Source organism: Canis aureus, chromosome 4 (assembly GCF_053574225.1).
Source record: "Canis aureus isolate CA01 chromosome 4, VMU_Caureus_v.1.0, whole genome shotgun sequence".
NCBI classification, from domain to species: Eukaryota; Metazoa; Chordata; class Mammalia; order Carnivora; family Canidae; genus Canis; species Canis aureus.
This window is the reverse complement of record NC_135614.1, coordinates 90103413-90130319: the sequence shown is the minus strand read 5'-3', so window position 1 is coordinate 90130319 and position 26907 is coordinate 90103413. Positions and strand designations below refer to the sequence as shown.

The following is a 26907-nucleotide window of genomic DNA, read 5'->3' as shown; positions in this document are numbered from 1 at the left end:
AATTCCATCAAATATCTTTCTTTCTTTCCTTCCTTTCTTTATTAGTTATTTCAGAGTGACAAGGAGCAGTGGGGAGGGGCAGAGGGAAAGAGAGAGGGAGAAGCACAGTCCCGCTGCGCAGGAAGCCTGACGCGGGGCTGATCCCAGGACCCCCAGGACCCCGGGATCATGACCTGAGCTGAAGGCAGAGGCTTCACCGACTGAGCCCCCCAGGGGCTCCTTTCTCTCCTTTTCTTAAGGTACAAGTGATTCTTCTTTAAAATGAAAGTGAATATGTTACAGTATGAATCACAATCATGTAAAAACAGAACGCTGAAATTTTAGAATAGAACATCCTTTAGGCTTTGGGTAAATTAAGTTTCATGGAATTAGGCTGGTCCCATTAACTATGTTGCGCTGAAATATTTTCTCAGCTATCTCGGAAGATCTATTATAAATACGTTCCCCCTTATAAAGGTAGTGGAGCTTTTATTCTATCATGCATTCTTCAGCATCTGGAAAGAATATTCCGTTGCTTTTCAAAAATGACAGATGTACAATCATTTAACCCTCCTGCCTGATGCCAGCACTCACACCCCATTTTTGACGTGAAGGGAAAATGCTTCCTTAGATCTAGCAACCCAGAGTGCAGAGCTTTATCACCCAGCGGCCTGGACACGCGGCCCCGTCATCTTTCCCATTGCGGAGCTGCCAGCCTGAAATGGGGAGGTTCCCGCCCACGGCTCGGGGAGGGTCGGGGCAGGGCGGCAACTCCACGTAATTATAACTTCAGGAGGACAGTGAGCGCGGGACTGGGAGGGACACAATGCACTTCCCTGATGAACAGATGGATCATCTCTCCTCCTAAATATTTTCCATCGCAGTAAAGCTGTAAAGATGAAGATAAGCGAGCATCGCCCCAAGTCTGGACCTGCTCTGTGTCCTAGGACCTGTGGGGGGCACGCCATCCTGGGTTTTCCTGGCTGGTGGGACATACCCAGGGCATGTTCTCCTAAAACCCGGAGACGCCCTGGTACGCCGTCTTTATTCTATAGCCAGCAGTTATCTGAAGGCGAGATCACGCCGCACGCTGCGATCCCTGAGATCTGGAAGTCACTGTAAAGTAGCCTTGAAGTTTCAACAGGCCAAGGACAAAGGAGGGTGTAACTGTGCATGAGACAGGACGGTGCAAGCAAGCATAGTGGCCAGGCCAGGCAACTCCTCCCTCTCGCTTCTCCACGTGGATAATGTTCACCTGGAAGCTTTTTACCGCCTTGGACGAGACTCTCCGTAAACCTTTGAAGGGGGGAGTCCAATCTGAGGACGCAGCAGCAGTGAGCACGCCCACGTCACGCGAGACGTTTACACGGATATTAACCTGGATGGGTGGCCACCGTCCTGGTCCCCTGCAAACAAGACGCTGTGATTTGGCGGGTCTCTCACAGGGCCCCCAGGAGGGTGGCTTGATATTCCATTCCTAAAGTTCCACAGTATTTCACTGGGACCCGCTGAGCCTCGGCTCTCCGTCTGTGCCACGCACACCTTAAACGTCCCTGCCAAGGCTGCATGCACCGAGGTGCCTCTTCGGAGCTTTCAATCACACACACACGCACACCTAGAGTCTAGACTGGGTCTTCCAGAGCGAGGTAGCTGAAGGCCGCCAGTCTGGGCTGGGTGTCAGCAGTCCCAAGTAACCATTCAAAGGGAAGGAACACGACCTATCTCCAGGCTCCCTTTCTTTTCTCCCCAAATTTCTAAGTATGCCCTTTGTCTTGGCCATGCTTCCAGTGTGAAAATGCCCCTTGTCTTCCAGCAAGTTCCTCAAAAACTGGCTATTTCCTACGTTGCCCAGCAGGGAAGATGTGCAACCTGGAAGTAGGTGTGGTGTTGTTGAGCAGCTCATTATCTGTCTGCTGGTCAACTTCCCCTAAAAAATAATCATCAGATCACATTTGACCAGCCTGTTTCAGAAAACAAGAAGCTTCAGAAATTAACCTAACAAAGAACATCTCAGGAAAAGTGTCATTCTGATGGGTCGCCCGGAGGAGGCTTCCCTCAGATACGTGCCCTCCCAGCTGACCACGACGTGCCGTGTTCCTCAAATATTTGCAGAGCCTAATGACATTGACTTTTCCAACCAGAACACAAACCTAATAAACTGACAATGAACACTATTTCTTCTCCTTGGAGCAGGGGTTGGGTGTTTTTTTTTTTATTTATTTACTTTTCCCCTGCAGAGCTTGCTGTCGACATTATCTCATTAGGAAGCAGCCAGCAAAATGGAACAACCCATTCGATGCCCAGATATGGGTTTTCCTGTTTATTCTCTAATAAAAGGAACCAGGCAGGGCTTCTTAGAGAAGCGGCTTATCCTAAGACCAGGGCAGGACATAAACTAGGTGATCGGCTTGGAGACTGTGTCAGGGGACACAGGAGCTCAGCACAAGGCTCCCAATAGCTGAGGCTGGAAGAGTCTGAGCACAGAATAATACAGCATTGAGTTACGGCCCGGAGTACAGAAGGAGCTACCCACGAGTCCACACTGATATAAATAGGGACAATTGCCCGCGTAGCATGCCAGAGGGTTTACATATTGGGTAAGGACCCAGGGAGGTGGAACGACAGCAACCTCCTCCTAGAGTCAGGAAAGGGGGAACGCGTGCCCACAGTGGGGAACGCAGGCCGACCGTTAAGTCACGCTGGCAGCATCAGCATGGACTCTTGACAAGATGGGACGAGCGCACGTCACCCGCGTCGGCTTCCTCCCCCCCGGAGACACTCCCCACAACCCCATCCTCTTTTATTTGACGGTCTGTGATCCTTCTTCCCATGGACTCTGAAATTCCTATTCTGAACTTGGAAATACTTGTGTTTCAAGATTCTTTCATCTCTAGCGGAGCACAGACGCCTCTGGACAAACCTCCCTTCACGATCACCGGCTTTTGGTATCAGGCTCTCTACAGCTGACCACCCCGCGAGGCCACCGGCCTTTCATCACAAGCAGAACGTGAAGGTCCCAGGCGGTACAGATGCCACGGTCATGGTTTCTGACGACCCTCTGGTTCCTTACAGGCATCGGCCTGGTAAGCAGGCTTCACGCGGACGTAGCCGCTCTGTCGGGGGCAGCATTTATCCTTCGTTTCCAAATCTGTGTAACGAAGACCTAAGCTATGACAAAGCCCTGCTGCACATTAGAATCCTCGAGCAGGATTACGGCACGTGCGAAGGATGACGGAAGCCCCGAGCCTTCCAGAAACATCTCCTAGGTCTAAGATGTTAGTGTCTGAGTCCATGGACTAGACCCACAGCAGGGGCGTTCTCTCCCAGCCTCCCTTCGTCACCCGCGGCGTCAGTCCCCACCCCTGGGACGAGGGCCTGGGAACGGGATTTGAAGAAGCCAGCTGTTTCTATCAGCATCTGAACTCAGAGAACATGCGAACCCAGCCACAGTGGGGCAGCCAGGTCCGCGCGTCCCAAGAGGAGCCAGTTCCACAAAGAAACACTGCCAGGACGTCTGCGTTTGACTTCATTTCCAGAGACTGTTGACCATGCTTTTGAGGAGCTCCCAAAGCTGTCTTCATTACCCCAACACTCAGGATTAGCAGGAAGTCAGAGGTTCTTATCTCTGCCAGTACAAAACGTAAGATGCATGCAGGTGTTTTTAGTTAAACTGCCAGCCCTGGGCTTTCTTCTGATGTGGAGATTTTACTTAGAAGGGTACAATATCCTTTTAAGTGGCCTTAATTCTCCACTGGGTTGACCCTCAATAATACTGTGTACGAAGGGGTGGTAAGGAGCTTGGCTCTGGGCCGTGTGCTTGGCTGTCCTGGGAAGCTGCAGCCCGCGTCGGTCCATTCTGCAGGCACGCTGATTAGACTTGTTTGGGGGTGGAGGGGTGCTAGCAGAAAAGCCGGACCCTGCCAGGTGGCACAGGCCTATCTTGCCTGAGATTTTCAGTGGCCCCAGTACATCCACCAGAGCACCCAGGCCCAGTACACCCATAGCAGCACCCAGGCCCAGTACACCCACTGAGCACCCAGGACCCAGTAAGCCGACAGCAGCACCCAGGGCCTAGTATGCCCACAGGAGCACCCAGGGCCCTGTACCCCCACTGAGCACCCCGTGCCTCTTGGGGCAACGTCTGGACTCTGCAGAAGGCGGCAGCATCGCGCTCCAGCAGCAGGGGGCGCTGTGCACCCAGCCCACAGAGGCGGCTCCCTGCCCCGAAGGTTTCCCTCGTCCGTCCGTCTGTCCCAATGGATGAGAAATATCAGAAAGGGAGACAGAACATGAAGACTCCTAACTCTGGGAAATGAACTAGGGGTGGTGGAAGGGGAGGAGGGCAGGGGGTGGGGGTGACTGGGTGACGGGCACTGAGGGGGGCACTTGACGGGATGAGCACTGGGTGTTATTCTGCATGTTGGCAAGTTGGACACCAATAAAATATATATATATATATATAATTTTAAAAAGCGTTTAGGAGCTCCCCGCTGAGCCTCGGCTTAGCCTAAGGTTTCCCTGAGGTCACAGTGAAAGGGCAGGGTCTGGGGAGACGGCGCAGGCGGAGAAGCGTGGGGCGAGGACTGGGGCCCTGCAAGCGATCAGTGGGCACCGGGCACCGGGCACAGCAGGGGCAGCGACATCCTAAGGTTTCTAACTTGAAAGGCGGTTGCACACTCGAGGATCTTTAAAATGTTGAACTTGAACAGCGGTTAGGGCGCTAAGTGTTATGTTAAGTGCGTTTTACTGTGAATAAAAGATCTTCCGATATCATCATTTTATCAGCGCGCTCAGGCTGGGCTCTCGGGGACTGAGCAGCCTCATGGGTCTTTGTCCCCCAGGAGCTGTGAGGACGCGGGGGGTCCTCCTCGGAGAACGGCCACCGTGCCCGAGCGGGGAAGGGAGCCCCGGGGAAGCGCCGCTCCTGCAGCCATGGGTCCGGGTCGCGCCAAGCGACTCGGTTTCCAATGGAGTTTATTCACCTTTGGTCCTTTTTGTCCTCTCCGTGCACAAGGGGGTCATTTTCTGCTCCTGGAGGCCGCGAACAATGAGCGGGCAGTCTGGGCGCGGGGGCGGGTGCCGAGCAGAACAAAGCCTCTCACAGGCCCTTCCTGCGGGAGCCCCGGGTCCGCATGGTACCGGGCCCGGAATAAGGCCCGTAGTGTCCGCTGCCCCGATGGCCGGGTGACAGCCTGGGGGCGGGAGCCGCAGCAGGGTGAGGCTGGGTCATCCCATGTCCCTAACTTCCAGCTCCAAAGACGGGGCCGACTGGACGTGGTCTTCTGGGACAGTGGCTTTCCTGTTGTCCTACTGGGATCCCGCAGCTTTCTAGCACAGCTGAGGGCCTCCGGACGGAGGAGGGATTCTGGACGCGTCGGCTGACGCTCTGCGTGCTGCTCCGGGGAGCGGCAGGTGGGGACAAGTGGGGCGGCTGGGCACCTGAGGCCCTCTGCGTCGACGGAAGTGGTTCATCCTGAACCCCGGATGCCAACAGGCTCCTGAGGGGGGCCCCGAAGCTGCAAGCAGCACTGCGTGTCGCAGCTTTGGGGCAGGCCGGTCTCCTTCCCTGCGATGCTGCTGTTCTGCAGCAACACCTCACACCCCGAGCACAGGCGGCCGGAACCGGGGAGCTGCCGGGCTTTGGGACACCATAGACACCGACGGCCTGGGCCACCTGTCTTCCCAAGGTCGGGACGGCGGCTGGGGAGACAGCGAGGCGGAGTTCCGGGTCCTTGTCCTTGGGATTTGGGCTTCCCGGGGCCTTATCTACTGTGAACAGTGCAAAAAGCATTTCAGGATTATCTCCGTGTGTCACGAGAAATCACCTGACCGCTCCCCTCCGATGCTGCAGCCTCTGGCTTTCCTTCCCCACTGCAGGGTGCCTTGGGGCCCAGGCCCTGCAGCTTTAGGAGTCACGCGCTGCCAACGCCAGATGTCTCCACCCCTTGACGGCACCTATTGCCCCTGGACTCCGGGCGGCACAGCTGGCAGGGGTGTCCGCTGCTGCAGCCCCACGCCCGACTTCTAGAGCGTCTGAATCCCGTCTCTGGCGGACTGCATGGTAATGCCCGTGCACGAGGCTTATCTCAGGAGGCTGGGGCCCGGGACGGAGCACAGACCGCTGCATGGGACTCGGACCCGCAAGGAGGAGGCGGCTCGCGTGGGAGCAAGTGACCAGTGACCAGGGAAATTAAAAAAAAAAAAAAACAACGATTTCAAATTTTGTGGAAAAGAGCTACGATGGAAGAGAGCTAGAGCTTCTGAAAGGGGGCTGGGAAGCTCTCAAGAGACGCTGCCCCACGTAACCAGAAGAGGGGAGCAGAAGACGCCTGCTTGTGCGCAGGTGGTTCCCTCAGGGGCTTCCCCGGCCGCCCCTCACCTTGTGCCTCTTATCTTCCTCCAAAGCACCTGGGGTCCCTGCAGCAGGTGGCACGAGGCCCACCCAGACATTCGGACTCCCAAATCCCCAGGACACGTATTCATTACTTAATAGAGCAGTAGGTGTGATTAGATTAAGGGTCTCGAGATGAGATCATCTGGGGTGTCGGTGGGCCCTAATGACCATCCAAGGGCCCCTGTGACGTGAGCTCCAGGGCAGGGGCGATCCCACGTGGGCGCAGGGAGGAGGCGGGATGTGCAGAGCCAGGGCCAGCGACCACTGCGGCTGCCGGGAGCTGCACGTTGCTTGGACGGGCACCTTCTCCGAAGCCGCAGGGGGCAGCACGCCCTGCCAACGCCCCTGTCGCAGCCCTGTCGCCAGGCTTCCCGCCCCAGGCCTCCAGGACTGTCGGAGACAACACTTCCATGGCCTTGGAGCCCCGACCACGGGTGGCCATGGACCTCCCACACTGCCAGACACCAGTGTCCCTGTCCTGCCTGTCTGCTCCAGGGGATGACAAACTCCAAGCAGAGCGGCTCGGGGTGTCCATGCACCATGGCAGCCTCGTGCCTGGCACGCAGCAGGGCGCAGGCCTCCGTGGTGGGAGAGCCTGAATCAGTACGCGTGCTCTTCCCCTGGTGGCCGTGCCCATCAGCACCAGCTTCGAGCTTCCTCTAAAGCTCAGGCTCCAGGGAATGTCTGCGGTGCACACGTGTGTGGCTTAAAGTCTTTCTGTACTATCATTTCTAATATTTGGTTGGAGTCTCCAGATGTACTGCACTCCTGGGCCGGAAGCCTGACGACATGATTCTCCTTCTGCGCTCACTGCTGATGCGGCCAAGGACATTCTGAGTTAGCGAGACGGCGGGGCTGGGGTGAGCCGCGTCTGCCGCGGGCGCCGAGGTTGCGGACAGGAAGCAGCAACGGGCATCGCAAGGCATTCCCAGGCCTCAGGGGGAAAACCGGTGCTCGCGTTATAGCCTTGGGTACGCGTCATGTCCCCCATGCAAGGTACGGATAAATCTATCACGATGCTGATTTTTTTCAAAACAGCTCCAAAAAATCCCATAGGAATTTGGAAGGACAGATTTTATAAAATCAGAAAAATTCACATGTATGTCCATTGGCATCCAAGGCACCAAGAAGCATTGGCTTACGTGCACGGGCATCTACCTCCGCCCGGAAGCCCCCGTGTCTGGGGCTTCCTGCTACGAGAGCCACCGTTCTCGGCCGACAGCACGCCTGCCAACGTGCTAAGCTGCTTTACTTTCGAAAGGCCTTCAATAAATCTTTAAGAATCTTAAAAAGGGCAGGGGGCACCTGGATGGCTCAGTCAGTTGAGCGTCTGCCTTTGGCTCAGGTCACAATCCCGGGGAACTTGGGGAGCCTGCTTCTCCCTCTGCCTCTGTCTCTCATAAATAAGAAGATAAAAAGATAAAAACCTCTTCGAAAGGTCCTATAAGGTGGGTATTTCCATCATGCCCGTCTGGCAGCCAGGGACGCTGAGGCTTAGTTCAGGACGACCTTCCCAGAGCCACCCAGTCGGGGCACAGAGGAGCCAGGATGGGACTCCAGGCCCCGGGACCTCAGGGTCACATCCATAAACCCCACATTCTGTGGCTCCGAGCTCAAGCTTGAGGTAAGCCCCTCTCCCGGGGCCCCGGGGCCATCGGTGCGGCCTGCAGCCCTGCCTCCGAGCACGGCTGGCTCTGGCCAGTGCGCCATGGTTTTCTGGAAATGTCTTATTTTGTTTGGTGAGGGCCAGTTTGCTCCTCAGGCCGCATGGGTTAAGAGCCGCCTCTCGGAGGATTAAAGGCAGGCCCTTGAGGGCCATCTGGCACCTGGCTGATGCTGAGCAGCTTCTCCAGGCGCCCGAATCTGCCACGTGTGCTCTTTCCCAGCATCGTACGGCAGTTAGTTCTTTGAGGGCTGCCCTGGGCTCGGAGGGCACGTATGAGAGGACATGGAGAACAGCCTGTGGCCCGATCCCCCTGTGTACGTCACGGGGTCGGAGCTAGAGCTGGAAACGCAGTCGTAAATCCTTTCAGGGGAAACACCGAGTGTTTTGAGCAACGGCCGTCCATCGTTGGCTAAGAGCGACTTTCCTTTCCGGATCGCTTTCCACATCCATGTTGGGGGGCAGGGGACGCGTGGCAGTGGGGAGGTGAGGCCGTGAATGCCTCTGCATGGCCTGAGTGGTTCTTCACTGCTCTGTTTTGTTCCTGGGTCCAACGGTCTCTGGCGTCCTTAAGCACATAAAACGACCATTTAACCTGCCAATTAGGGTCTTGTGTCCCTGACGGGCTCTTTCCCGCGCTGCCTGATGTGTGTAGGTCTATGTGCTGTTCTTGGAGGCTGCGGAGACCCTGGCCACGGGCCTTGCTGACTCCCTGTGTATCCTCAGTGTACGTGCACGGGACACCAAGACCTTGGGGCCGCCAGAGGCAGGCTCAGGTCCAGAGCCCCACGCCGGGAGTGTGCGCACGGGCTAATGTCGGAAAACCCGGGAGCACGGCCTTCTGCCTCGTTCTGCCCACACGTCTTATCGCCAGCCGTGGTCAGGAGGGTCAGACTATGTGTGTGATCGAGCAACATCTCGGGCCTGCACACGGCCAGGTGGCCGCGCTGGTTCTGTCTTTATGCCGAGACTAAATAGAAACCACCATAAAAGGAGCCACAGAGGGTCCTAAAATACAGCGTCTCTGGAAGTCTATGAATAATCTCCACCGGGTTACTGTGCCATTGCTGGAGCAACAGCTCACACTGTCCTCTCATTCCCATAAACCTGCTGTGGTGCCAGAAAAGCCTCAGGGGCGCCCGGAACCGCACCTGGGATGTGGGGCTGGCTGGGAGCCCTTGGCAGGTGCAGGATCCGCGGCCAGTCGGCCCCGCTCAGCCCCGGGGCAGGGCGAGGGGTGTGCTGTCCTCCCCGCGGGGGCTCTCTGTAGACCACAGGTGTGTACTGACACGGTGGAGGGAAACGAAGTAATTTTCATAATTTTGTGCCAAATCAGATAACGTCTATAGGGTCTAAGGAGAGAGGAGTCGAAGTGTCAAGCTTCTGAGACAATTTGGGGAAATAAACACAACTGGATAAAATACTAGCGACTGAATTTGTTCTCTGAAAACTGGGAAGGTGTTTTGGCTCTTCGGAGTTCACGACGGTGGGTTCCGTAAGGGCTGGTCCAGAGGCCCCAGGTTAATCAGTTAGCGGAAAGCAGAACAAAGCCAAAAAGCAAATTAACCTAAATCCAGCAGCGCTGCTTCTGCTGGATGCTGTGATGTCAACACCCCCCCAAAAAAACCCCCGAAAGTCGTATGCCAGTAAAGACATAATTAATCACATAAATCTGGGGACAGTCCTGTATCCATGAAAAATATTCCTAAGAAAACCCTCTACTCAGAATCTTACGTGGAGAATCTGGAAATAAAAGCATAGAGAGGTCTTATGGGAACAGTGAGTGGAGAATTTAAAAAGAAAACAAGGATGGGCGCCTGGGGGGCTCCATCGGTTGAGCATCTGACTTCGGCTCAGGTCACCATCTCGGGGTCCTGACTGAGCCCCACGTTGAGCTCCCTGCTCGGTGTGGGGTCTGCTCCCCCCGCCTCGTGTTCTCTCTCTCAGATAAATAAATATTTCTTAAAAAAGAAAACAAGTGGAATAGTTACATTAGGGGAATCCACCCATGCGGCCCTAAGTGACTAGAGGAGGACTCTCTCGGAAGCCCCGTGTGTTTGCAGGGCTGCCGGAAGCAGGCAGGCACCCGGAGGGTTGGGGCCCCGTGTGCAGGCGCCATGCCCCTCCTGGCTTCCAGCAGACACGCGGCCCGCGCCGGCCTGCACCCCGATGCCCCGTCAGGCCACAGTGGTACTGGCTGGTGCCCCCGCCCCCGCCCCGCCAGCCCCGAGGCACCTGCCGGGACCGCGTCCTAACTCTACTTCCAAGTAAGACCTTTTGGAGAGGCCGGGGGTTGGGACCTCGGTAGCGCCATGCTTGGTGGACACGGCTCAGGCCAGCAGAGCTGGGACGGATGACGCAGGGCTGGGGGCGAGTCGCACTCTCCCTCTTCACCTCTTCACCACCATTGACGTCGAGAAGCGAAGCCCAGGAGGAGCCACAGTAAAAGCCTATTTTAAGATTTTACAGGACCTGATGCTTCAGTGGTCACAGCCACTGGGCTCGGATGCCCTGGGGACGCTGTCCTGTGAGGCGGTGCGGGGCGCTGGCACTCTGCTGGAAGCTTCTGTCGCTGCTCTGGGTGACGGCGACACACGGACACGGACACGGACACGGACAGACACACAGGCAGACACACACTCCCCCCTGCCCCCAAGCAGCCCCCACCGGCGGGACAGGAGGGAAGCCCAGGGTTGCTGGTCCCACCACGCGGGCAGAACGTGCACCTGGGGCGGGCGAGCCGACTGTGCAGGGCCTGCTGAGGCTCCCACTCCGTCCTCTAGGAGGCCAGTTCACCAGAAATCAACCTGTCAAATGGCCTATGTGGCAACCAACAGTTTTTCAAATTCACTGATTTCTTAAAAACTTGTCTTTGTGACCGTTCCCGAGCTCACAGCAACCGGTGCTGGAAGGATGGGCGGGGGTCCGCGGGCCCTCGCAGCCTTCCTCTGCCCGGTCCCCACCGCTGCCTCTGCTCCGTCCGCCCTGACCCCCAACCTCTGTCCCTTCCCCGACCTCCTCCTTCTGACCTGCACCCCCATCTCCCCTCCCGACTTTCTCCGGGTTCAAGGGGCGCCGGGTATGACTGCGGACGTTGTTCACTGCACAAAAGTGCCCTGCTGGCCCTGCCTGCCAAGACCCGTCTGGACAGATGCCCGTTTCCATTTTGCAAGGAGGGGGTTGGGAGGCCTCAGGAGCAGCCAAGCCTGTGCTTTGCAGGGATCCTTCTCCAAGTGCCTCGCAGCAGAGCGGCCGCCCTCTTGGCACCGGCTCCCCAAAACCGGAGCAGAAAAGAGCTTAAGGAAATACCGCATGTCCTTGAAGTGCTACAGTGGAGTCAAAATGGAAATGGGTCGACTAACATCCATCGACGTTAAGATCTCCCCGTTTAATCTGATTTGCTATGAACTTTAGAAATAGTCTAAAAAACAAATGCTTGGAGTAGATCGGCAGTTTGGTGAACTGAGCGAGCCGGTCCCTTGGCCGCACCAGCCTGGCCCAGCACCCAGAGCGGCAGGTCCCTCATCTTTTGGGGACACTTCTTCCTCATCAGAAGGACCGTTGATAAGACACGTCCTGCCCTGGCTGGTGGTTCTGTCTGCCTCCGAGGCTCGAATCCAGGCCCGCATCGTGGTGAACCGTCAGGCTGACGGGAGGCTGAGGCTCTGCACCTCGGCCGTAGCAGCGCTTTCCTGCGAGAGGAGGGGTGTTGGTCCCACCTCCTGCCGGCCAGCCCGGCACCCCCGGCCCGGGGTCTGCTGGGGGAGCGGCCCTCGGTTATCATCACCGCCTTGCGGCCCGTCACACAGTGGGGGCACCCGGGGCTCCAGCAGGAGGTTCGGGCAGGACTGGCCGTTTGTTGGGACGGCAGCCCCAGCTCAGCCTGGCAGCCCTGCCCCCCGGGACTGAGACCCCTCGGGGCTGGGACGGCTCGGGTCCGGACCGCTCGGGGCCACCGCAGCACGCTCTCCGGTGCAGCCCAGCCCTGAAGCCCTTCTTCCACATCTTAAACTGCATGTTTTTAAAGATTTTATGTATTCATTCATGACAGACCCAGAGAGGCTGGGACCCAGGTAGAGGCAGAGGCAGCTCCCTGCGGGGAGCCTGACGCAGGACTCGATCCCGGGACCCTGGGGTCCTGCCCTGGGCCCGAGGCAGCCGCTGCACCGCTGGGCCCCGGCATCTGTCTGTTCCACCCGGTGTCCTTTTACTGCAAACAGCGCCGTGGCCACTCCTTCCCCAGCACTGGGGGGACGGATCACCTGGGGTGACGGTCCCCCGTTCTGGACTGCTCCCTGGCTCCCCGAGCCCCCGAGCCCCCCGCCATCGGCGGCCACCAATGGGCGCTGCTCGGAGGCCCGGGAGGTGCAAACGGGACACGGCTGCTGCCCGCTCTCCACCTCCCGCCCCCAGGGGCATCTGCGGCCTTTCTCAAAGGAAAAGCGCTGGCTGAGAGCGCGGGAAGAGCCCGGACGCAGGAGGACGTTGCCTCCGACTTGACGTCGCCGTCTTTCCGAGGGAGCAACGGGGTGTCAGGCGTCAGGCTCCCCGGCCACAGCGGCCCCGGCACAGCCCAGGCAGCCCCACAGGCCGGCCGGTGACCCAGCGACACGGCTGCCCGAGGGAGGGGCCCAGCGCTTCTGGCAGCACCCGCTCCCCCGAGAAGCCGTCCTCGTTCCTGGGTCACCTGGGTCATGGCGACCGTGGAATGTGCGGCCTGTCACCCGCCCAGGACAAGAGCCGGCGCCCTGGGAGCGGCGCTCCCGACGGTGTTCGAGGCCCGGGCGATGCGGCATCGCGGGGAGGCACCCTGAGTGCAGCCTCGGTGGCTCTGCCCGGGGCCCCCGACGCGGAGAAGTTTTAAAGCCACAAAAACAAACCTGGACTCCGAATAATGGGTGCCTTGGAGGCTGTGGAAGTGGGATGAGCGGGACGTAAGGCGGGGGCTGCGGTTCAGCCAGTGCCGGGGCCGGCGGCCGACTCGGGGGGCAGCCTGGACAGCAGCGCGGCATCACCTTCTGGGTCCAGGGGACGACCCCGCAGACCCGGACCTGACCGCCAGAGCCGCCAAGGGGCACCACGCGTGCACACGGCGTATGGGCAGTGGCACAGGAAGGAACGTGCGCCTTAGGGTGACGGCCTGATGTTTAATTTAGGAAAGAAAAACCAGGAACAAACCCTACGCCTAAAACGGATGCCGCGCTGTGTGTCGGTTATGCTTCAGTTTAAATAAAGTTGCTTCCGGGCCCCCGGGTGGCTCCCAGCTAAGCATCGGCCTTCAGCTCGGGTCCCGGTCTCAGGTCCTGGGCCGAGCCCCGAGTCGGTCTCCTGCTCAGCGGGGCCACGTCTCCCCCTCCCCTGCTGGTGCTCTCTCACGCTCTCTCTCAAATAAACAAACTATTTTTAAATAAATGTTGCTTACTTTTCTGTTTTTTTTTTTTCTTTTTAAATATTTTATTTATTTACTCATGAGAGACACAGAGAGAGAGGGAGGCAGAGACCCAGGCAGAGGGAGGAGCAGCCTCCATGCAGGGAGCCTGACGTGGGACTCGATCCCGGGACCCTGGGGTCACGTCCTGGGCCCAAGGCAAAGGCTCCACCACTGAGCCCCCAGGAGTCCCTTTTCCGTGTGTTTTAAGGATACTTCCCGTAGCCAAGATTTTGGACCAACTGACTGAAGCGTAAGGATAATGTGTATGAGGATAACGTACTTCACTAGCTGCAAACTCAAATCCCACGTTTTTAGTGTTAAGGAAAATGCCGTCGCAAGCAGGGTGCCCAGCTCCGGGGGCTCAGGGCCGGGCAGCCCTTCCTCCTTGCCGGGAGCAGCACAGTTTGGACTAATGGGCCTGGAGGGTGGGCCTGGAAGCCCTGGCATCGGCTTGTTCTATGACAGGTGCTCAGGTGAGTCACCGATCCCAAGTCCTTTCCCCCTTCCTAAGAAATGAAAGGTTTGGGGCCCCCAGGGGGGCTCAGCACTGAGCATCTGCCTTCAGCCCAGGGCGTGACCCCGGGGTCCCGGGATCGAGTCCCGCATCGGGCTCCCTGCAGGGACCTGCTTCTCCCTCTGTGTCTCTGCCTCTCTCTGGGTCTCCCAGGAATAAATTCATAAAATCTTCAAAAAAAAAAAAAAAAAAAAAAAAGAGAGAAATTAAGAGTTCTGCCTCCCTCGACTCCAGTCTCTCCCCAACGAAGACTGTGCCTCCATTTGTCTGGTGCAAACCTCCCCTGATATACTTCCAGTTACAGGAAGGACGACGGGATTAGGATAATGAAATAAATAAAGCCTGTCCGTGGGACATGGACCACTCTCCTCAAGCATCGTCACACCCACGAAGGCGGCGGCTCTGGTCTCAGGCACAGGTCAGCGCCCGGGCACCGACGGGGGGCGGCCTCACGCCTGGGCCGCCCCTGTCCTCCGTCCGACTCCACTGGGCAGACCCTGGACCGCAGAGCCAGTGACACCCGAGAGCTTCCAGCTTCCAGCAAGGGCTGAGCTCCAAGTCGCAGGCCCTGGCGTCGGGTCCAACTCAACTTTGGACTTGCAATCGCTTCACATGGTCTCCAAAGGCTGAGATCTGTTCCTGGAATAGAAACCTTCTCTGCTTTTCCTAAAATCCTCTTTTAAACCGTTTCAAGGTTGCTCAATGTTTTCCTAATATTTTAGGGAACTATGGAAAAACTTGCACGCCGTAGAGAAATAACACACGGAGGGGAGCGGGGTTGCCCGGGGTAACCTGTCCACCCACACACACACACAGACACACGCTATCAGGAATTCCTCCTCGGTGACGTGGTGCTGAGACACGTTCCCCACACCCGTCCCCGCTCCCGTGACGGAGGCAGGTTGGGGCGAAGGGGCGGCTGAGGACGTGGGGTCGTGATGCGCGACCAGACGGCTACTCGTCTCGAGCTGCCCTTGTCACAGTCTATTCAGGTGCGGGATCCGCGGATCAAATGTCCCTCTGTGGGCTTTGGAAAAACACCCACTGAGGGTTTAAAACGTGTGCGGGGCTTGATTTGAAGGACCACGGCCGGGCGCAGCAGGCCAAACGCTTGTGAGGACAGGGAGGGGCTAGAGCCGCCGCGCCTCTCCGCGCCCAGCCCTTCGGCCGGGCCCTGGATGCCCAGAGCCGCGCAGCCCAGGCATTTCTGCAACATCCTTGCGCTTTATAAACGGAGAATTTCTACAGGACTTAATAGGAAATGCGGAGCCACGACAGCCATCAGGAAGACTGAACAGAGTTCAAAAGACCCACATCTCAGGGCAGCGGGGTCGCTCAGTGGACTGGGTGTCGGCCTGTTGATTTCCGCTCAGGGCGCGACCTCGGGTCACGAGATGGATCCCCGACCCCGATCCTGATCCCCGATCCGATCCCCCGGCTGTCAGACTCCGTGCTCAGCAGGGAGTCCGCTTGGGATTCTCTCTCTGTGTCTCTCTCCCTCCCTGCTCCTTCCCCTGCTTGAACGTGCTCTAGATAAATAAATATCATCTTTTTTCAAAGATCGTATTTATTTATTCATGAGACCCCGAGAGAGGCAGAGACCCAGGCAGAGGGAGAAGCAGGCTCCATGCAGGGAACCCGATGTGGGACTTGATCCCGGGACCCCGGGGTCACGCCCTGGGCCCAAGGCAGATGCTCCTCCGCAGAGGCCCCCGGGCGCCCCATAAATACAATCTTTTAAGAAATCCGCATTTCTTTTACCTCCTGCTCATCTCCACCTTCAGAGCTCAAGGGCACAGATGCACATGCAAGCCGTGTCGTACGTGCTCTCCCTACGCACACATGCCCCCGTGCTTTGGCTTCCTGAGCGCCTGCCTATGTGCTTGTTCCCTACGTCCCACGCTGGAGCACCGTGGTGGCTGGCGGGGAGGACGCGTGCGGCGCGGTGGCCTGCGGCTGGATGCGGGGGGTGGCAGAGGGCCGGGACGAGTGGGGGCCGGATCCGCACATGCCGCATGCCAGGGAGACAGGACACAGGGGCCGCGCAGTGCGGTCAGGAAAGGGGCCTCCCCTGCGGCCACTGAGGCGGGGCTGGGGCTTCTACACTCGACCCTGACGCTTAAACGGGTCTGCAGTTAGGACGACAGGCGTGTTACTACAGGGAAAGGCAAAGGCGGCCTTTCCCCGGCGAGTGACAAGTCCCTGGAATTGCAGGCGTCCACCCTTCGTTCCCCGACTCAGTGACCGTCTTAAGGAGCTACTGTTCCTATTTTGGGACAAAAATGTTCTCAAGAGGTTGTGCGTGGAACCCACAGGCCGTGGCAGTGTGGAGTACGACACGTGTCCCTGAGGATGGCCCCTCCCCTTCCAGAAACACGGGGCGCGCGGGGGGCGGGGGGTGGCGTCTCCTTACCGTGAGCGACAAGGCCATGCACACAAACGTGAACTTCTTGATGTGGGCGGCGGTCACCGTGCTGCTCGCGCTCACCAGCTTATTGCTGGGGTTGTTCTGGGGGAAAGAGGAGGGCGGAGGTTACCCTTGGCTGACCCCGCGGCCGTGTGGAAAGCATCCTCAGTGCCCTGTGATGCGCCCTTAGGACAGACGTCGCCCGGCAGCTGGGCGGACGGCTGTCCCTCTGTCCGTCTCTGGCAGCTGCCGGGTCCCTGGACGTGACCGTGGGCCAGAGGAAGCTCCGGAGGCGCGCGGACATGAATGGGCCCCGCGGCCCTGGCCTCCCGCAGCGGCGACAAGCTGAGTGGCATCCTCGGCCCCGACCAGACTCCTCCACTCCTGTCCCAGACAAGACCTGCTCTTCCCGGCACACCTGGGGTTCTCAGATTTCTGCACTTTTGCTCCCCCTGTTCTCGTTGGGGCTCCTGATTCTCAAAACCCCGTCTTCAGGGCCCATCGCTGGCACGGCCCATCCGTTCCTCACGGGCCGGCTGACCGTACTCCCAAGCGCCCCGGGGGCCCGCCTCCCGCCATCCTGGGGGGCCCTGGGGCCCTGTGGGGGTGCACGTGCCCGCGGGGCACACGTGGAGGCTGTGAGGTGACCACTGGCTCTCTGAGACTAAGGACTGTGCGCCTCGCCCTCCCCTTTCACTCCACAAGTCAGCACAATCCTTCTTGACTGGAGAGGGTGCAATCTGTGTTACACTTATTTCTTAAGATTTTATTTATTTATTCCTGAGAGACACAGAGAGAGGCAGAGACCCAGGCAGAGGGAGAAGCAGGCTCCACGCAGGGAGCCCAACTTGGGACTCGATCCCGGGACCCCAGGGTCACGCCCTGGGCCCGAGGCAGGTACTCTGCCGCTGAGCCCCCCGGGCGCCCCGTTAAACTCAATTTTAAGCAAATTGTGCAGACAGCGCCAACGTTCTCCTGCACATCCCGAGGCCCCGAGATCATCCCAGCACCTGCTGTGCTGCCCCTCACCCCATCTCACCAGGGCCTGGCCCCACCTTGAAAACCAGTGGACGAAGAGCCCCCTGCCCCCGGACGGATCCCACTGGGCCCGGAGGCGGCCCCCGAGCACCTGGCTGGCGTCCATCTGAGCGGAAGTCACCGGAGTGGAGCGACTGCAGGCTCCACTCGGAAACAGCTTTTGACGGCTCCTTCATTTTGGAGGCCGTGGCAACCTCGCAAATCCCTTCCCCAAGATGCCGCCAGCACAAACTCAGGCTGAGGCCGTGTTTCCTTAATTCTAGCCTCTAAAGCAGATCCGTTTCCTGAATAACAGATTTTGCTGCCACAGCCGACGTTCACAGGCGAGTGTGGGAAGAGGGGCAGGGGACAGTGACAGGAGGGGAAGAGGGGCAGGTGCCAGCCAAGTGCGAGTCCCCGTGTGGGCACCCCGAGGAGTCAGGCAACCTCCCAGCACTCCCGCCTGGCGGGTGGGGGGCCGCGGTGCCGTCGGGGGCTTCCACTGACAACGCAACGGTTTCTCCCGGCGTGGCTGGAATACGCTAGCACGGCCATGGGGCCGGCACCTCGTCCCCTTGTGTTTGCCCGATCTGCATAGGGTCACACCCTCGCAGGGACGGCGACCGAACATCGGAGACTCTGTGCCAACGACAGCGCTCCCAGTCGGCATTCAGCAGCGGCCACCAGAAGCTATGCAAGAAATGCTAACTCTCCTATTCTGGAACCACAATGAGACTAAGGACTGCAACTGTCAATGCAGCAAATTCTGCAAGTCCACACAGAGGTGTCTCAGATTTGGGTGAATAGACGGCATTCACGCGAACGGCTTGGAGGAGCTCCCTGGAATGCCTGGAAACAATGAGGGAGGCTCCAGAGGGTTCCGAGTCGCTCCAGTGGCTGTCGAGAGGTACGCTCCTTAAAGGGGTCTGTCACAGCACCTAACCTCTGTGACCCCGCGTAAACCCAAGTTTTTCTTGGATGCTCCAGGGAAACTGTAGAGTGTTCTACTGTTGTTTCAAGGGAGCCAGGAAAATTCTAGATTTGACTTTCCCAGCCAGGAGGTCCTAACACTTGGGTCCCTGCTGTGCTCAAGTTCTATTGTACAATATGGTTCTCCAAGAGCTAGAAGTTGAGCAAGAAAACTTATAATCATTTTGGTTTTCTAGGATTCACTTCTATACGTACATTCCTTAAAACCAAAATAGCGATTTCTGTCAGTAGATTGGATTAAACTCGCTCAAACAAGGACTGCAAGGAGACAAGTGTCCTGCAAGCCACTCATGCCTTCTCCAGTTTGCTCCCAAAGGCCGGAGCAGTTTTCAGAAGACGCTGTGCATCCCTGATGTGGCTGATGTTTGGGACGGGTGGTGGGTTCCTCTGTGTACTGGGGAAGTGCCACGGACTTCCAGTAGAGACCTCAGGGCATGCCACAGCCCTGTCTCACGTTAGGCAGCAGGGTGGGAATCCTGAGTGAGCTGCTGTTCACAGGCGAGTGTGGGAAGATGGGAGGGTGAGAGTGACGGGAGGGGAAGGGGCAGGTGAGAGTGACGGGAGGGGAAGGGGCGGGCGACAGTGACAGGAGGGGAAGGGGCGGGCGACAGTGACAGGAGGGGAAGGGGCAGGTGAGAGTGACGGGAGGGGAAGGGGCGGGCGACAGTGACAGGCGAGCCGCGTGGGGGCTGCAGGGTGTGGAGGGACGTCACAGATGGGGACGTGTGACGGGGTGTGTGTGCGCCCGGGTCCGCCGGGGCACAGTGAGGGGGTGGACCCATGGTGGCCGCTGTCTTCCCAGGCCTGAGCCTCAGCCCCACGTCACCGCCGTCAGAGGTGCCCGGGAGCGTCCTGGGTCGGGGCAGGTGGCCAGGACACCTTTCTGAGCCCCGCTGCACAGGCCCTGCCCTCCCTGGAGCCCACAAGCAGCTACGGGTGTGAAGAGCTGGAAGCTCAGGCTGAGGCGGGGCCTGCCTATGGGGCCTCCAGGCCATCCTGCGCCCCCACGGGTCTGGCAGCTGGTCCAGTGGCGGGGGGGGGGGGGCAGGCCCTCTGTCACCTGCAGGGCCACCCTGCCCAAGCTGCCGGCTTCACCTGCCGATACCGTCTTATCTGATCCCCCACGAGAGCCCTGGGCCGCGAGGAGAGGCGGCCTCTGTGCTGGAGACCCCGGCAGATGAAGCAGCTCCGAGCCGCTGCTGTAGAAACTCAAGGCAAAAGAATCGCTATTTAAAGCACAAGTGGCAGCTTGTGTGCTTCTTTTCCTATTTTTTTCATTTCATTTTATTTTTTAAAGGATTTTCACTTACTTGAGAGAGAGGTGATGCGCGAGGGGAGGGGCAGAGCGACGGGGAGAAGCAGGGCCCCGCTGAGCTGAGCAGGGAGCCCGACGTGGGGCCCTGGGGTCATGATCTGAGCGGGAGGACGACACGTACGTGACCGAGCCTCCCGGGCACTCCCCCGTTTTTCATTTTTCATTTTCATGTCATTGTACAGGGGCTGCGGGTGGCACAGTTGGTTCAGCGTCTGACTCTTGGTTTCCGCTCAGGTCACGCTCTCAGGGTCCCAGGATCAAGCGCTGAGCAGGCTCCAGGATGAGCACAGAGTCAGCTTGAGTTTCTCTCCCTCCCCATGTCGCTGCTCGCTCTCTCTCTAAGTTATTAAATCTTTAAAAAAAACCTGTATACTATCTCTGGGGGAGGGTGTGTCGTCTATGAAGGTCTACAGGCTCAAGTAATTAGGCTTTAATGAAATCACCATTGATTCAGTGACCGGTAGGACAGTCCCCAGCGAGCCGCAGGCTACGGGTCTGAAGGGTTAGGTGCCTGCCGAGGCTCGGCCAGCAGCTACCAGAGGACAGAGCCTGCAGCTGGACCAGGTCTGCGGCATCCAGACCGAGCTGGACCACACAGCTTCAGGGTCCATGGGGTAGACCTATCCAGAAGCTTAGGAGCTCAACAGCACAATCCCGTCTGTACCTTTGCATCTGCTGTGAGGGCAGCAAAGCATTCGTTTAATTAAGAAAACAAACCACAGGAACAATAACCAGGGTAATAACATTTGAGAGTATATCTTCCCTTTGCAAAAAAAAAAAAAAAGAAAAAAAAAGATTTCTCAATAGGAATAAACCCAAAAGTGAATTTGGTTCGGAGGGTGTTAGAGAATCGGCATCAAGGTAAGCTTAGTCACATCCGTTATCTTTGGAGGAAAATATTGCCCGGCTAGGTCGGATTCCGCATCCTGCGCAGGAAGCTCACAGGGAGGTGGAACCGGAAACCTCAGAGCGGAGACACTTGTGTGTCAGAAGCTGATTTTAAAGAGGGTGTTTGAGACGTGACAGCGTACGGGTTCTCACCTTGTCAAAAGCAGGGTAGACAGCACGGATCTCCGTCAACCAGCCGTACGGCATGTGGCCCACAGGGTACGTGGCCGTCAAAATCGCCACCGCCTGCAAGAGGAAGAGCCGGCAGTTAGCGTCGGCGTCCCCGGGAGCTGCTCCCGCCACGTGGCAGGGAGCGGCCTCCGGCGCGGCCACCACAGCAGATCGTGCCACCGGGTGATGGGCCCCGGCCAGCTGCAGGCCAGCCTGGGGACCGGGAGGGGTGGCCCTCCGCAGCCTCCCCGGCGGTTCCTCCAGCACAACCGTGCGAAGAAGATCCGTCGCGCAGCTTTGCCGGAGTCGATGAAACGGGCACAAACGGACACGTCGTAGCTGGTCAGCACACGTCTGTCCTGCACCCTGCCTGCTGTCCTCGAGGCCACTGCGGTCCTAGGAATGGCTCTATGAGAGCATTTACCTTGCTTTCTTAAAAGGGGAAGCTGGAGTTCCAGCACACAAGGGAGGAGGCTCACGTACTTTCTTCTGAGCAACTTACGCTGATGCGGTCGCCTAAAAGCTGCCGGGTGAGCAGAGCCACCCAAGACGTGATCCAAAACGCAAACCCCGGAAAGAGACTGGGGGGGGGGGGGTGAGCATCCTGCTGTGGGCACATGAGCGGCTTCCCAGCACGTGGTGACCGGCAGGAGGCTCAGGCTGCAGATTGCTCGCCGCGCTAAGGGCCACGTGCGAGCAGAGGCCCTAATGAGCAGCCACCAGCCTTCCCGAAGGATAGCAGTTCCAGGGCAGCATCAGTTCTCCGGAGGGCAGCGGAGGGGGAAACAAATGAAGTCACTCTATTCGGAATGGAAGATGGAAAAACCGATCCAACTCTTTCTTTGGAGCAGCTGCCAGTTTCCAGATAAATCTCTTGAGTCGTGAGCGAGTAAATAATGGGGATCCTTGTCTAGGGGAGGGCAGGCTGGCAAAGGGGAAGGCGGGGCAGGAGCAGGGGCGCATGGCCGGGACAGAGAGAGGCACGGCGCCCTCGGCTGGGCCCTGTCACTTCGGCTGCGGCGGCGTCCTCGCTCTCTGCCTCTACGGCAAGGCGGCGTCACGCGGGCTCCATGGGGAGACAGGCCACGGGGCGGCCGCGTAAGCATCTGTACTCCCTCCCAGCCCGGCTCCCCACCAGCTTCGCATCCCGGACCCTGGGCCCCTGCCCGGGTTCCTCATCTGGTCGGGGGAAGAACGGAGGAGGCGTCTCCCTCCAGCCTCAGACAAGCGCACGGTCAAGGCCTCGTGGCTTCTTTCTCAGTGGGAACAGGTCACATGGCTTGACGCCGCGGAGGAACCGGAGGCCTCCCCACCCCCACTCTTCACCAGAAACCGCCCTACCTCCGTGGCTGCGGAGCTGCCACCAAGATCCCGGGAAACGAAGAGGTTGACGATAGGCCTACTGATTCTCTGTGTAGCCAAGATGAGAGCCAAAGGCCACCAGAAGCTCAGCATCTTCCGTATGGTCGCATCTCCCTGCGTCAAGACATGCACATAAAACTCAGTAAACTCTAGAAGCAGAGCAGAAAAAAACAATTCAGAGCCAAAAAGCCTTTTCCTTTTGAGGTCAATAAGGAGCCAGTTCGTTGCACTTAAAAATAATATAAGGAAAAGCCTCTGCAGCAGAGCCAACCTGACCTTAAAAATGAGACGTACAGTCTTGTTAGAAGGCAACTCGGGCAGCTGGCAAGCTACTGGGGAACCAAAACAGGTGAGGCCTGGTGGGGCCAGACCTCTGTTCTCCGGACACGGCGGCTCCCCCCAGGCAGAGCCCAACTCCACGACCTGGGAGACCGGCTGCAAATGGGTGTTTAAGTCTCCAACCGACTGGCTGGAAGCCGGGTCAGGAAGAGGAACCTCTCACAAGCAAAATGTTATTATAATTTATTTTTATCACCGCTCAGGTCATAGACACCTAATGATCCGGGCACCGTACAGATCCACGAGCAAGGGCTTTGTCCTCAGGGCTGGAGCAGAAGTCACGTGAATGCTCAGAAGCACGCAAAGAAAAGCAGGGTCAAGGGAAGTGATTAATTAAGAATCCTACAAAGCAAAGAGCTGTGCAATCGTTAATGCCTGGCTTGTAGGATTTCACTCTGGTTTCGGTTCCTCGGGGGCGGAGTCACACGGTGGCATCACGCCAGCCACCTTTGAGCCCCCAGAGACAGACAGTCGCCCTCAAGACCGATCTGACGTGGTTGCCGTAGTGGCAGAGACAACCGGACAGACCTCGGATGGGGGTCAGCGGTCTGACCTGCCGAGGGCAACGTGCGGTCCGAGGCGGGATGGGGTGCCGTGCTGACCCCCCGGGCTTCGTGGAGCTGTGCCCATCGGCCTCACAGCTGCGAGGAGCCGGAGCCCAGGGATGCCGGGTGCCAAGGGCAGAGACAAGCAGCACGTACGGGAGGCAGACATCGTTTGCACTCATGGTGAGAACGTGCCCGCGCCGCTCAGGCCGATCACACCCAGCTGGACGCTGACTCCCCTTTGGGAGGCTCGGGCCAAGCTCTGCCTCCTTCGGGGCCTCTCCGTCTCCCCACTGTCTCCCCCCCCGAGCTCCACGGGCTCCCATACTCCCCTGGCACATGCACGTCTGACCACTGCTCCTGTGTTGGTCGTCTACCAGGTGGGCTGTAACAAGCTGCCTGAGGGTAGAGACCGTATTTTAAATTCCTCTGTGCTCCCTACGGGGCCCCCGTGCTCTGCTTCCCCCAGAAGGTGCCCGAAGGAGCGACTGCGTCTGGCCGGTAGGGAAAGAGTGACCCAAAGTGGGTTTAAAGGTACAGTGGGCTGCAAAATTCTTGATTTATATGTGGGATGACTCACTTTTGACCACAGACGCTAAGAACCAAAAGTGCCGTATCTACTCTTCAGCCTGACCTGACCCACTGCGCCTCCGTCCCCGACAGGGAAGGAAGGAGGCTGCATGGGAACCCGAGGCCTCCTCCATCTCCTGAGGCCATTAACTCTCCACCTGCCTCTGCCTCCAGACACGACCCAGCGCTGGACATTGGGTCGGGGACATGCGCGTAGGCCGGGGCGAGTTCCAAGGACGTACCCCCAGCTCCGGGCCGCTCCTGTCGGGGATGATGTCATGGATGTTCTTGTAGTAGCCCAGGCACAGGGTGGTACAGCGCACGAGGGCGCCCATGTACAGGGAGAGGATCGGGATGAGCAGCGGTTCTCTGCATTCCAGGTGACTGTGCAGTAAGATGGCTACAAACACGACCTGGAAGGTGAAAAAGCAGGAACGAGTCAGCAGGGAGAAGTGCAAGCAGGCAACGGGCGTGCCCCCGACGGGACAGGGACGCCCAGGAGAAGACAGCCGGGCCGGGCTGGACGCTGCCCACACAGAGCTCGGGCCCGGGCATCCTCTCTGCAGGGGAAGAGTGCACCGTCACTGTGCCACGGGCTCCTCTAGGGATCCTTTAAGGCAACAGGTCACGGTCATAGCAAAAAAGTATCTGGGACTTTGGTCCCCCAGATTCCCAAAAGATGTCAGAGGTTTGCCCTCCTGAGCCCAGGGCCTGGCACGCACGAGTAACCCACACCGGAGGCCCTTGGGCCAAAGGAAAACATAACAGTGATCGGTGACGGATACAGGAAAACAGTCACGTCTGTAAGACGGAATTCACGGAAAAATGCCACAAAAGGCACCAATGGTGATAATTACAAAACTAAATTGAAATTTAAAATACGAACTTACAAAAGCGCAACAGGTCAGAAAAACACTGAGGAGGGATCGAAATAATAATGTTGATCTCCACTGGCTGTAGAGTCTCCAAAGCAAACCTAACAATGTGTTTAACTTTCCCGTCTGCAAAAGTCAGAGCAGCAGCCCAGCCTCCGTGCAGAGGCGTCCGGGGAACCCACAGTCAGGAGGCCGCTGAGCAGACGAGGTGTGGAAGGTGAGGAACGGGAGGGGGACGCTATTCCTGAGCTACGGTGACTCTTCTCTTCTTCCAAGGTCTCCATGGAGCAGCAAACTCCACGCCTAACGTGGGGCTTGGCCTCGGGCCTGAGATGCAGACTCGCCGGGGAGCCCGGGAGCACGGCTGCCCGAGGCCACCCACCTGGGCCGCGCTGGGCGTGTGCGGCAGGGGCCTGGCCCAGGGGGGCTTAGCCCATCACCGCGGGACCCGACACCAGGAGACACGAAGTTGGAGACGAAGGTGGACCCAGGCCAATGACCCACGGGGGGGCCTGTGGCGGGCGCGGACCCGGAAGAGCCAGTGGTGGAGACGCCCGTGACCGCGGCGGGAGGACCGGATACTGGTGGTGGCCCATCTGCGGCCCATCGTCCGCACACCCAGCACACGAGGCCCATCAGCACCGGGCCTTGGGGCGCGGGCGACAGGGGCACCGTCTGGCCACGTGGACGCGCCCAGGCTGCACGCAGTCCCCATGAGGCCAGAGGACACAGGCCAGAGGATGCCCCGAGGATGCCCTGACGTGGAGGAGGCCAGGCGAGAGCTGCCGGCCCGGGCACCCCCGTTCCCCGAGCCCCCCACCTCCCCCTCCTTGCCTGCGTCCCCCCTTCTCCTCTGGGCCACATCCCCCTCCGAGGTCCTGCTCGGCAGGCCTGCACCCCCCAGTCTTCCTGGACAAGGCGGGGGCTTGGTCCTCAGGACTCCGCGTTCCTCCCAGGATGGCTCAGTGTCTTCACACGTTCGTCTTGGTTTCCTCCGGGGCCCCCGGGGTGCCAGATGCCCCCTCGGTGTGGGCGAGCAGAGCAGCTCCCGTGGCACCTGAGGCGCTAGAGAGGCTGCGGCATGGAGCTCCCCCCTTTGGTTCCCTCACGGGAGCGAGCAGTGACACGGTGACCCGATGTCCAGGGAGTGGAGGAAACTGTCCGGGGGATTATGGGACACAAAGGTTATTGGCGAGAACTGTTAGTGTGAACCTGGGGGGGGGGGTCGACCTGGAGTCCATGAAACATAGAAGCAGAGAGAGATGGGGACAGCGAGGAGTGGGAAGCCCGGGGAGGAGAACCGTAGCCGCCAGGCACAGGGAGCGGGCAGCTTCCTGCGCTCACTGTCGAAGCGGCAGATCCTGGAGCGCGTCTACACGTCCGGAGAAAGGACTCGGGGGGACCACGGCTCCCGAGGAGGCACGGAACCCACGCACGGGCGCAAGAGGTAGTCCAGCACCCTGGGGAAGGGACGGGGAGAAACGGCGGTGACACAGAGACGAGGGCAGGCTGGGGGTTTGGCCGCCAGGACTTGAAGAATCCAGCTGCTTCGACTTCCCCACAGAGGTGGGAAGGGAGCCCGTGACCGGGCAGAGCGAGGAGGGTAGGGACCCACTGACTCAGCGCCTGGAGTCCGCTGGGCGGGTGACGGGCACGCGTGCCGCCCGCGGGGAGAACAGTGCAGCACGGGGGCTCAGGGGCGGGATCCTGCCAGAGGGCTGGGGGCACAGGGCAGGGGCAAGGGGATGCACGGCGTGCAGCAGGACTGCTGGCCCAGGATCACGCATCCTGGGGCCCTCGTAGGGCAGGAGGTCCTGGGAAGGCCCAACAGCGCCGGGAGAATTCTCACGCTGCCACTGAGCAAATGCTGACCAGCTGATTGCGAAATAAACCAGAAACAGCAATATTTTTTGTAAGCTCTTTGGCACCAGGTTGGGACATAGCGCTGCTGGCAGTGGTGGTGGCACAGAAAGCGCAGCGCGGGGGACCGGGCCAGGACAGGCTTCTCGTACTGCGGCCAGAGATCAATTAGCTTAGTAAAACTTTTTTTTAAAGATTTTATATATTTACTTATGGGGGCGGTGTTGGAGAGCAAGCGCAAGCACAGCCGGAGCAGGGCCGGGGGCAGAGGGGGACGGAGAAGCTGCCTCTGCCCGTGGAGCCCAAGGTGGGGCTCGATCCCAGGACCCTGAGATCACGACCTGGGCAGAAACCAAGACTCGGACACTGAACCGACTGAGCCACCCAGGCGTCCCAGCCTAGTAAAACTTCAAAAAATGGGAGTTGTCACTGAAATTCAAGGCACTGAAAACCATCTTCAGGGCAGCCCGGGTGGCTCAGCGGTTTAGCGCCGCCTTCGGCCCAGGCCCTGATCCTGGAGTCCCGGGATCGAGTCCCACATCGGGCTCCCTGCATGGAGCCTGCTTCTCCCTGTGCCTGGGTCTGTC

General features: G+C 58.8%; 1 protein-coding gene across 2 annotated transcripts in view; it reads right to left on the bottom strand.

Annotated features, from left to right (window-relative positions):
• The window catches only part of ANKH (ANKH inorganic pyrophosphate transport regulator), a 116320-nt gene that overhangs the window by 8339 nt on the left and 81074 nt on the right, over window positions 1-26907 (bottom strand). For both annotated transcript variants that reach the window (XM_077896405.1, XM_077896406.1), the window contains exons 5-8: window positions 23828-23998; window positions 22111-22245; window positions 20752-20844; window positions 16395-16490 (exon numbers count right to left, since the gene is read on the bottom strand). In XM_077896405.1, coding sequence (XP_077752531.1) covers window positions 16395-16490; window positions 20752-20844; window positions 22111-22245; window positions 23828-23998 — 495 coding nt within the window. The remainder of the gene's footprint in view (window positions 1-16394; window positions 16491-20751; window positions 20845-22110; window positions 22246-23827; window positions 23999-26907) is intronic.